Source organism: Calonectris borealis, chromosome 6 (assembly GCF_964195595.1).
Source record: "Calonectris borealis chromosome 6, bCalBor7.hap1.2, whole genome shotgun sequence".
Classification (NCBI taxonomy): domain Eukaryota; kingdom Metazoa; phylum Chordata; class Aves; order Procellariiformes; family Procellariidae; genus Calonectris; species Calonectris borealis.
This window is the reverse complement of record NC_134317.1, coordinates 24,693,371-24,705,549: the sequence shown is the minus strand read 5'-3', so window position 1 is coordinate 24,705,549 and position 12,179 is coordinate 24,693,371. Positions and strand designations below refer to the sequence as shown.

The following is a 12,179-nucleotide window of genomic DNA, read 5'->3' as shown; positions in this document are numbered from 1 at the left end:
AGATACACAGACACTGGGAATGCCAGTCTATGTGTGAGGTCTGTTTCCAGTTTAACGAGAGGTGGATATGCTCCAACTGCCGAAAAACCTGACATGCAGCTCGTATGTTTATAAATGAGCGAGCTGATGGCATGCTGCTTAACGCTGCCACTCCTGGGCTGAATTCCCCTGTGCGCCACCGCAGACCCTGGCTGTGGCACCCAGAGGGGACCCCCATATGGACAAAGAGCCTCTCTGGGTAGCAGGGCTCTTCTGCTACACATCCTCTTGCCTTGCAATGGTGCATGGAAAGGAAAGGGGCTATGGTTTGGACCTCCCCAGTACCCTGAATTCCAGCTGTAGCTTCTGCTCGTTGTGACCAATGTAATTTAGAGTGGTTTAAAAGTGGCTTCAAGGACCACCACCTCTACAGAGGCTTCTGTGGCTGATGGAAATGGGAATACGGGCACTGAGGTGTATTTATGCTTAGATATACCCTGCTCCGCTGATTTCTACTCTTCAAATCAGCACCTGGAGAGCAGGGAAGTGGGTGTTGAGGGCGATTCCTCCTCAGGGCCGAGGGTCCCAAGCTAGCCCACCCTCTCCAGTTTGTTAGCGGGAGGCTGTGGGACGCAGGCAGCAGCTTACCACCGGCAGAATAACCCCTGGTACCGACAGCGTTTGTGTGCTTGCCTCTTGTCTTGCTCCAGGCCCCCTCCCACCACCTCCTCCCATAAGCAGGAATGGAAGCACTTCAAGGGCTTTGCCCGCTACTCCCCAGCTGCCCTCCCGGGCAGGGCTGGACAACCAGAGAGGTGGAGCACGACCGCCGCTTCCCCCTGACCGGCCGGGCTCGGGAGCACCACCGCCACCACCACCGCCTTCATCAGCTGTCAGAAATGGCTTCCAGGATCCAGGTGATGGTAAGCCATCTTCCCCGTTGTTTGCCTTTGATAAGAGACTGTGTAGCGGCTTTTGGCCTTAATACATCAAAAAAGGTTTGGGATAGAGGCTTTGTTTCCAGTGCAGACCTTTGATTTCTGACCAACAGAGGTGTCGTGTGGGTCTCAATTAACCCTGCCAAGTAAGAACGAAGTAAATATGCCATACATAGAGCAGAACTGCAAAGTTGTCAATACAGTCTCCAAAATAACCCTTTGAAAAATAGCCTGGGAAAAAAAAAAAGTATTCAACGTGCTTTGCTTTGCTACGATACAGAAATAAGGCCTAAGGAGATTGTTCTGACTCTAATACGAATTCAAACTGTAGCTACGCTAAGACACTTTGGAAGTCAGAACAAGTTAGATGATGATTCAAAAACAGATGAGGGAAGAGATTGTCAGAATGCTGCTGAAAACGTCAAGTATCTCTCTTTTTGCTAGTGTTTATTGAAAAGGTGAGGTCCAAGATTGCTGTATTTTAAAGATTCATCGTGCTTTTCTTTTTAATTGTTTTCTATTTGCAAAGGACAGATAAATCTTTCAGCTAATTATGGAAGCTAACATTGGTATTTCTGGCATTTATAAGGTTAGAAAAAGCAAGCAGAAAATAAAACTGTAACTCATGCTTTTGAAGCATCTTCACACATCAGATAAGGCAGGTGGGTCACAGACACATTTTTTCCTACACGAGTCATTTGCAGGGTTCAGAACCTGCAGCTGCTTTATACACTGATTTCTAATTGCAGCCATTGGAAGTAAACATAGAAAAACTGGATCCCAGCAAATAACCGCGTGTACAACTGCCAGGCAAAACTTACTCAGCTGTTCATTACATTATGCAATAAAATATAACAATATTGCAAGAAAGTTATGGTTGCAAAGTCCTGAAGCAACCAAGTGAAGAAATGACAAAGTTTCTTCCTTGGGCCTCCAAATTCAAGTGCAGAACAGAGCTCCGTAAACATTTCTTATTATTTCAATGAAGAAACTGATCAGCTTGCTTTAATCTTCCAAATCCTATAGACTCAGTAAGTACATCAATAGGGCCCCTGTAGTCTCAAGAGATACAGTTTCAATTGGTGTATTTTTCTATTTTTGACTAGTTACATACAGGTTTCTCTGTCATAAATTTTATCATAATGGCCCCAAATTTTCTTTTTCCTGTATAAAAATTAAGAAAGAAAAAACACCGCCTATAGGTTGGTGTGCTTTTAATGATGCTTTTGAGCTCTGTATATCAATGAAGTATGAATATCAGAAAATTCTATACCCAGGAACAAAATACTGTTCTGAAGTAGGAGACACTATGCATTTCCGGTAACACGTATATATGTATGCGTGTATGTGTTAAAAAAGCAGATCTATTATACATGGAAGGGAACATAGCACTTATTTCAGGGGAATTATGGCCATTTTCCTGATCTGTGTTTTTGCATTAAAATGACTAAGTGATCAGTTAATAAGAATTTTCATGCTCAAACTACCTAAAGCATCTTCTTCCCTGACTTCCCAATAGGATGCTGGTTCAATACTCAGCTATATAAGCATTTTGCAATATAAAACATGTATTAAACATGATGTTAATGTCAATTTACTTTCCTGAAGCTGTGTCACAAAACTAAGGGTAAGTTGCGTGGGATTTTTTTCAGATGAATGGGAAAGCAGATTTTCTTTTCATCCTATATCTGATTTGCCACCTCCAGAGCCATATGTACCCGCCAACAGAAGTTATCCCAGTAAACTAGCAAGAAATGAAAGTAGAGGTAAGTTTGTTCCACCTCTGCTGTTGGAATTTCAGCGTATCGTCCTAAAAACAACGTGGATGGGGAAGAGACTGGATGCTGAGGTTTCAAAACTAACAGCCTGGTTAACAGCTGGTCAGGCTAACAGCCTGGTCACCCTTCCCCACCACACAGAAAAAGCTAAATACAGGTTCGCAGGCACAAGCCCTCTTAAACTTGTATTTGAGGGGGGAATTATTTGGTTTCTAAGTTGGAACACGTATTGTAAGAGACCACCTCTGCCATTATAGTCAGCCCTTCTGCTACAGGAGCCAGAACCACAAAATCCGCTAGGACTTCCTCCTCATTTCCCATCTAAATTCATGCACAACTGATTCATTCGTGTGCCAACATCATCCTTGAGTTTAGTTATCCTCCCTCCTTGGTGTGTTAAACCCCTAATATTTTTTAAGACAACAGTCATATCTTCCTCTCAGCTTTTGTTTTCCTGGGCTGATTAAATCAGGATCTACTACACTCTGCTTCCAAGCTATGTTCTCTGATCATCAGGGTTTCTTCTGTATACATTTCAGTTTGATTTTGTCTTTTCCAATCGGTGTTACATGCTGTTCCAGTTCAGGTCTCAACCATGTCTTCTACAACAGCATAAATGTTTCCTATCTTCGTTAGTGGTATTTTGCCTGATACACCCAAGGATCAATTTACTTCTTTCACAACCAGTGACATCAGTGGCTCATAGTTATCCTGTAATCATCTGTACACTCAGATGTTTCTCTCTCTCTTCTGTTTCCAAATGATGAGGTTTTGGTTTGGAGCAGAAATTCCTGTTAGTCTCTGACCCTTCACTTTGCCCTGTTAGCTTTCATCCTATTTGTATTACTCCACGAAGAGAAGCGAAGTAATACATGCATTTTTTTACGTTTCCTTTCATGAATTTGCAATGAAAATCTTCATATAGGGAAAAACATGAAGAGCTTTGAAATGTTACTCTATTTAGAGCTTGCCACTTTCATTGAAATTTGCATGTGTTGCAAGCAGCACTGAGAAGGTATGTGTTCGCATCAAATAGGAAGGCTAACGAGCTATCAATCTCTTTTGAGAAGGGGACAAAGGACTAAAACACATATGCTTTCCAGACACTTGGGAATAGCATTAGTTAAAAACTTTCTTTTGTCTGAAGTTCTGATGTTGTTTAATAAGCTAACTGGAAACACTACAAGGATGTTTTTTAGTAAAATGGCTAGGCAAGAAAATGAGTAGATCTTCAGCAGTTACTGAATTAATGGCTTGGATGTAAACTCCCATTTTAGAAGAAACCAGAAGGAGTAACACAAAAAACTTACTTACTTACTTTTTTTTTAGGTGGCTCTGGCCGAAAAGAAAGAGGTGCCCCCCCGCTTCCGCCTATACCAAGGTGAAATGGGTTCTGGCCCATCTTTGGGCAACGTCTGTTTTCAAGTTTCCTTCGAGTCAGCTCTCCTGTCCACATCATTGGAAAGTTGTCTGTTTTGCTTTATTTCCACTTCTGGCTTGTCAGCTGGAGCAAACTTCAGTCTCTATTACAGAAGTAATAGATGCAGCTTATGAACTATAGTTGCTCAAAGCTATAAATTTTATTTGCTTATACTGCAGGCTGTCATGAAAGACATTTTGTGGACCATACACAACATACGTGCATCGTGCTTGCCATGTCCAGCCCTGTCCCCTTGAGAGCTCCGCGGGAGGTCTGGCTTTGAATTTAATGAAAGCTGGAACAAAGCTGTTTCATTCACTTTGGGTACAGTGGCTGTATTATTTGAATGATAAAGTATAATCTATTTTCTGTTTAAAAAACAGTTGCTGGGGAAAACCATGTAGCCAAGAGTCCCCTGGATCCTTCTTTGCATGCCTAACTTGGCCCATCTGCTTCTGCAAGCCATAGACCTACTACATGGTGACCAAGAGTTCATCCTAAACCTTTTCACTTCAGCTTAGCCAAGCAAATCGTATTTTAAACAATCCTCCTGCCCTGAGGATGGAGTGTGTCTGGCCTTGTTTTTATCTGCGGAGAATCTTCCAAAGAAAAGCACGAGTGAAGAATTCAGCAGCATAAAAATAGCTCTTTTTTATCCCTCTCTCTTTGTTTTTTAATAGTGTTATGCTTTTAGTCACCTAATTCTTTCCTGCTCTGATGTGGACCAACCCACAGTCATCCGTGTCCTGGATTATTGTAATGCCCTCTGCCTGAGACTACATGCGAAGAGTCCTCAGAAAGCAGTCTTGGTGCAAATGCAGCAATTACTGTAGCTGCAGGCTCCTTCTGTAAAGCATCGCTAACACCAGTGCTCCGCAGACTGCTTTCCAGTTGTTTCTTTGGTACAATTAAATGATGCGTTTTGACTTAAAAAGCTTCCTGGGGCTTAGGTCACAAATCTCAGAGAGATTGTATTCGACTTGTGTTACAGTAGAGCAGCTGAGGTCAAAAATGTGCGTAAGTGAAAGCCCTTTGATGTAGTGAAGGAGGTCTGGGGTTTGTGCGTTCAAGTGGGAGCATCAGCTCCAAAATTTGCTGTCTGCACTGGTTCAAGTGAAATGGGAAGATTTGGCCTTCTGAGTTTACCATGGAGCCTGTCCTTTCAAATTTTGCTGAAAGGAGTCTCTGCAGAGAGCTGCAAGGCTTACATTAATAGAAGAGAGAGTAAAGTATTCTAACATTGTGACAATTGGTTAATATGTTTAATGGCTTTTGAATTTTGTATATGAGAAAAGAGTTCATTGTACGAGTCCATTTTACAAATGGTTCTAAACGCGTATAAAATGCCTTTGGAAATTAGAGGAAGATTATAATTCTGGATTTGAAATATTGCTGAATGATAGCTCTTTGTTAATTGGACTTCTGAAGGTCAGCCCTGAAAAATTTCTCCTCTGTCTCCTCAAGAGTTTCTGTTTCTTCAGCGTACTCTTTGGGATCCCTACCGAGCCTGTATCAACAGCCATGCTTCATAGGGTGTTGCTAAAAAAAAAAAAAAGAAAAATTAGTCATGTAAGGAAATGTTTCTCTAGCATGGGAGACATGATCCTAAGTATGCTGTGTGGCTAGAATGAGGTCAGTCCTTGAAAATCTAGGGAATTCATCCGAAGAGAGTCTGAACCCCACTGAAGCGTTTGTGCATTGGGCTTTTTGCTCTGTCAGCGGGCGTGGAGGGGCAGATCCCCTTTCTGCCCGACAGCCTGGACAGTCACCGTGAAGGGGGTGAGACAGAGTTGGATTTGGCCAGATCAAATTTAATTTGGCCTTTTCAGTGTTTGTTTACAAAATCTTGTTAGCTGTGATAGCGTTTGATTATGTACCTGGCTTTTACATTTTTATATCTAATGACCTATTTTAAGTTACTGTTTATGGTCTTGAACCTGCAATTAAATGCGCAGGCGCAGGGATGTATCTACATCTAATTGCAGGATCGTGGCTGTAAGAGTTTCTTAAACAGATATTAGTGGGACCTCCATGTGACAGGTGCACCTTGGGATCAAACCTAGCGCAATACTGAATTTGTATATGTATTTTATGGATGTCACTTAAACAAAGTGCCTGTCTCTTTGGGATATTATTATGTGAATAGAAGTCCAAATAAGATTTTTAGAATAATAACTTAAAGGATAAATTATTGTATTCATGTTTTTAAACTGAAGCACTTATAACTTTCTAAGGAATGACATTTTGAATTTAAGAATACAATATTTTCAGTACCTTGACCTGCCAAATCCTTATTAATATCCAAATAGCTGTGCAGCCAAAAAAAAAAAAATATCCTCCAGAAACTGTACCTTTTTTGTAACTTACCTGCTTCCAGCATGACTGGTTTACTTTAAGTAAGTCAATGAAAATGCTGCACATTGTTCTGCCAACTCTCTGCATCATTCAAAATATCCTATATTTGATCTTTTGAGCAAGGTTTTCTGATCAGAAATTCTGGACCACTACCAAAGACTTGGCAAACCAGCTTCAGGCTCACTTTAAAATGTGCTGTGTAAAAGGCCCTCAGCCAACAAGCCAAGAAACCTGAGCTGCTTGGGTTTTAGCACTTCTTTGTACTATAGAAACCTCTTCAAGAATGGATGTTTGGCATATATGTAAAATAGCTTAACAATGCAGAAGGAGGTATTTTTTCACCTAACAACAACTTTACTATTTATATCTTTTGCTATAGAAGTCCCTAGATATATTCCAGAACAATGCAGCATTTTATCATTCCAATATATTGCTTCATATATCAGTAGCTAATTAGAATATGATCAGTATTAAAGTATTTATTTCACTATGAAGTGTTAAAAAAGAAGAGTGCAAAACATATTGAATCAGTGGTGCCTTACGACTTTTTTAGTCAACTTTTCTGTGTCTCACTAGAAAAATTAATAGACGTTGCTCTTCCGAGTCCTAATGTAAATAGTGCCAACAGTAGCATTATGCAGTGTTTGAGCCAAGTCCTGCTGTTGTAATGTGCTCGGTCTGCTAACTTCAGACTGAGCTCAGTGTATGGAGAGACTATCAGATCAGTCTTTAGGTGAGATGTAGGTGGGCACTGGTTAACCTCACAATCAATTGTTGGTATTGCTCTGGAAATTTAACCCTTTCCCAAAACCAGTGTCTCACTCTGCTGTCCGTACAGCCCAGCTGACTTCAGGTTATTAGAGGACTAAATTTGATTCACTGCTTGCGTATGAGATTTAGTGGGTTTGTTTCGATGGCATTGTATTATAAACCTTCACACCTCAAACTATCTTTTTATGTCATCACTAAGACTCGCATTGCGTGACAATGGATGTTCATTTTTGTTTAATTCAAGTCAGTAAATAAAATGGGAATAACTTTTGTACCATGTGGCAATAATTTCTGCTCAATATTTTTGGAAGAAAAGCACATGCTATGTCTGTTACGACTTTCTGCACCAGCCATTGGGAGAAGAGGTCACAGTGATTGATGTTCAGAATTGTTAAAGGAAATGCAGCTTGTGATTTAGGAAGCATGTATTTCTGTAAATGAACTACTTCTTAAATAAGGTCGCAAAGTTCTTGTTTGGAAGTCAGCATTTCCCAACACTAAAAGAATCATAAGAATGATTTTTTTTTTTCTGCAAGACTGAACTATTAAAGAAGTTCCTTAAATTGTCACTTGAAAAACTGGATGGTAGTTTCTCCTTGCAGCAACAACTGTTTACATGTCACTTGTAGAAGTAGGTCTCTGTTGGAGCAGAGGATGAGGGAACTGAACTGCTATCGTGCTTCACATATATTGTAACGCAACAATTTTCTGTGCAAAAGTATGCAAATAGAAAGGGTACTTTTTGCCTTGGGAGCGAAGAATGGAGTTGGATGATCAAACTGGGATTGTTTCAAGCAGAATGTCAAATGTCAAGAGACCTAGAGAGGGGCCCCTCAGCCACAGGACACTGGAAAGGAGAAGAATGCTCAAGGAAATACAAACCAATTGGCTGAATGTTGGTATCAACAGTAGAGTACAAATCACGATATAAAATGTGCATGTACGTAATACCACATCGCAATAGTGCGGACACCGTTGTCTCAGTCAGGTGCGAACAATCTGTTATGGCGGTACATTGACTCTGTATAACATATATTGTATGAACTTTAATCTTCCAAACGGTATTCACCAGAAAATAAGGAGAATCTCTTACCTAAGATATCCGGTAACACATTAAGTGTAGCTAGTTCACGGAATGGTTCTTCACGTACATTAGGAGAAAACGGGGATCTTTTCGCCTGAAAGATGGAAGTGTCTGGACCATTCAGTTAAAATGTAAACCTGGAGCACTGGCAAAAAGGGGAGTGTTGGGGTTACTCAGCAGAAGTAGGGCACACGTACATGTTCTCAGTCAGTGAGTATGAGGCAGGTAGGTAGGCAGACTAAAAGAAAAAAATGGAAACCGCACGTCTTAAAAAAGGGAGTAACCCTTCGGTATGTTGCCATTTTGAAATACAGTTCGTCTGTGATAAATGTTCTTCAGTGTAAACTAATGCATGCAAAGGGAGACCTCTAAATCTGGACTTCCAAAGCCACACAAGACTACGAAAGAGAGAGAAACATAACTTAAAACATAGTGTGAGCAGAAAGTAACACGTTTTTATCAGATGCCTGAAGTGTGAGCTTTTTATAAAATATTAATTAGTTTGTGAATATTTTTTTGCTTAACATTTATTTTGTATGTGATTTTGTTCTCCTTATTTTTCTGTCCTATGCCAAATAAATTTTACTTTTATTTAATTGGTGGTGCAGACTGTTACATTGAGAACAACCACAGTTGCTTCCTTGCAGAAACACACGTCGGCTTTAGCAGGAGCATAACAGCGAGCCTGGCGGGAGCTGGGGCGGGTTGTTCTCCTCCCCTCCCGCCTGCCATTGCGCAGCAGCACAGCTGTAATGCTCAGAGGACTTTGGGCCTCCGTGCAGTCAAGATTAGACACCTGCAGATAAGGAGAAATAATGAGTTTAGTTTAGGATAAAGAATGATTGAAAATCTGTGGTCAGTGACGCGGTACTTGTAGATGGCTCTTGTGTGAGTTATGGGCATTGGCTCTTGGCAAGGCAAGCTAGGCACTTGCCATGGGCAGATGACATGGAAAATCACTCTAGTTAAGCATAGATTGTTGTTCCTCTTATCTCCACTCACTAGGCAGAAGGCTGCCCGAGAATATCAAACAAATGAAACCCTCCTTTTGACTTTGGAGCCTTGTTCTCGATCTTGGATGTTAACCTTTTCAGACAATTTGGACCAGGTTCATCAGAAAGGCTCTTTGATAAAAGCCCAAAGGAGGCTCACATTCAGGCTGCACTTCCAGCTTCTCCTCAGAAATTAGAAAGGTCATTTAAAACCCTGAGCTAAAAAGCTCTATGTTGTAACTCATCTACCTTGCACAGACTTAAGCAGCAGGTTTACTCTTACACAGATGGTGGCTCCTTTGACCTCTGTGGGGACGTCTTGTTGATACTTTCATTTTACAGATTGCTGGGTCAGAGACCTCCACTTTCTTAAAAGGCCACAGACACTCATGCTCAGATGTAGTCTAGAAGCCCACCGGTCCCGGTGCCTGGGCTATGTTAATAGAAGAGCCATGATGGAGGGCGGAGGCTGGGAGTTTGTGAGCTGTAAAGGAGCTGGCTCAGCAGGCTGAGAGACCTTTGTTTGCAGATCTTGGTGGCAGTAGCCTTGAACGAGCACTCGGAGGTATGAATCTAATGATCAGCTAGTAGGACTGTCTATCTCGTGTTTTACCAAAGGAAACATGGTTCTTTCCGGTTTTCAAGAAATTAAATTACTTGCTTGACTTCAGGAAGAGGGAACTGAACGGAGCATGTGTTGCACGCAGCACACACAAAAATATCCAACTCCTTTGATCATGGTTCAACAATTTCCAATGACCTTCCTGCCCTGTGCACAGGCTGCTCCCTTCTGCCCTCTCACCTAGTCTGGCTCCATTTCGCACTGAAAATAGTAAGTTGGTCCTAGCCCATTATCGATTTGGGGGCTAAATATTGGCCCATACATCTCTGTACAACAATTAATGTTTTATTTAGGTTAACTAACAAAATAGATCAAGATCAAAAGCCTTCAGGATTTGTTTTTCTCTGGCTAACAGTAAGTATAATGAGTAATTCTTAACAGCTGTTTCTGCTATATTATGGTTCTCTGAGAATTACCCAAATATGTAACATGACGTAAGCTTGATTCCAAGTTTCATTTTCTGTTACGCTCTTAGAGGTCCTATACATTTTATTTCGTACATAATGAAACTGTGTGGTTTACTGTAATCCTCCTAAAAAGTTCGTACTTACTCTTCCAAGCTGTGAGGGTCTGGTGCATACAGTGGCATGCTAACTTTAAAACCAAATATTTTTTTTCATAAGCAAAAATGTTTCTCCCCATACACATGAACTTCCATCTGCAAACAGAGCCGTGCCTGGGCTCCACTCCCCCTTTCAATTATATCACAATAAAAGTTTTGCAGAGCACATGAGGGCCTCGGTAACCTTTCCTGTACCCTGCTGGTTGTTGTGCCTTTGGGGTATCTGTGCTGCTTGGTCTACGTGTGTTTACACAAATACAGACTGCTGATGAAAAACTTTGGTGAAGCACAAAAGTAAACAAGACGGCACTTTGTCTCCACATTGTAGATATTGCAGCAGTGCTGGGAATAAAAAGCAATACGAATAATTTCTGTTTCTAATGTGAGCTAGTAAAAGCCTCCGAACACACGGATTACATCCACTGACTAATGTACAGCTCTTATAAAGACATCTCTGAGCTGAATGATTGCTTCACATTGTAAGATGATGTATTTGACTTCATCAATAATAACTTGTCTTTTCTGTAACTCCTGAAAGCATTCCTCTAAGAATTAATTAATGCTGCCATAAGTCTCGGAAGATGCACATCTGACAACTCCCTCCCATTGCCTTTCTTGTGCCTAGGAAATCTCCCAATACGAGCTTCGTTAGTCCAGTCATTTGCATCCTAGCAATTAAGGACACTCTTCTTGTGTAGCAGACCCACGGTAAGCAGCCCTGCTACGACTTCCCAAAATGAGGCAAAACTGCTTGTTGTCTGTCTTACAGCCCCCAAAGGCTGTCAGGTGGGAGCTTAATGGAAAAGACAATCTCTCAGTTGTGTTAAACTTTCAGTTTCAATGGTCAAAACTCTCTGGAAAAGACTGCATAATGGATGCCTTCTGTAGTGGATTTTTCAATTGTTAAATAAAAAAAAAAACCAACTACTGGTGTATTCTGTGCTTTCATAGGTAATGGAAACAGATACTTGTATGTTAAAATTTTGATACCCAAGGATCTTCATTTCAACAGAATTGGGACACAATCATTTGAAACAGTTATGAGCGTGCACACTTTTGTTATTTCCTGCATTGGCAATCAGGCTCTTAACCTATCTAAAAATTTCAGCAGAAGTCCAGGTACAGAAATAATCCTGAGGAAAGGATGACTGACACAAAAATACTTTGATTAAAACACAGAGAATAAATTGGGTGGCTGCTGCTAATGCTGCCTGTGTCCAACATCAATCTGTCAACTGAACAAAAACATCAGTTCAGGTAATCACTGCTTCAATCTTAAAACACCTATTTATGGCTTAAGATACAGCTTCTGCAGAAGCTACATTCAAAATGTAAAATAGAAATCTATCATGAATGCTGCCCCCATATGATATTGTCAAACTTTCTACTCTACTACAATAGGGCACTTTTTAATTTTCATAATTTTTCCTCTCTGTTTTTACCATTATTTTTTTCTTCCCCAAATAAAAAAGTTATTTCTTCACGAATGCTAGGGTTTAGCCTACATAAATACCTTTCTCATTTTGAATATGGGACTGTTCTTGTTATTTAATTTTTTGCTAGAAATCTCTGCCTAAGCTCCTCCAAGGTAAAGGCAGGCAGAGGGGCTGAGGACGGAGGGGCTGATGGGGCTGTTCATCCTCCCTCTCGCCAAACCAGGAACCGCTGATCCCTTGCT

At 40.9% G+C, this 12,179-nt stretch overlaps 1 protein-coding gene across 3 annotated transcripts in view; it reads left to right on the top strand.

Moving 5' to 3' along the window:
- Positions 1-8,921, top strand: part of WIPF1 (WAS/WASL interacting protein family member 1) — a 57,918-nt gene extending 48,997 nt beyond the window's left edge. For all 3 annotated transcript variants that reach the window (XM_075153284.1, XM_075153283.1, XM_075153285.1), the window contains 3 exons: positions 690-902; positions 2,570-2,683; positions 4,025-8,921. In XM_075153284.1, coding sequence (XP_075009385.1) covers positions 690-902; positions 2,570-2,683; positions 4,025-4,080 — 383 coding nt within the window. In that variant the 3' untranslated portion in view covers positions 4,081-8,921. The remainder of the gene's footprint in view (positions 1-689; positions 903-2,569; positions 2,684-4,024) is intronic.
- Positions 8,922-12,179: the final 3,258 nt, after the last annotated feature.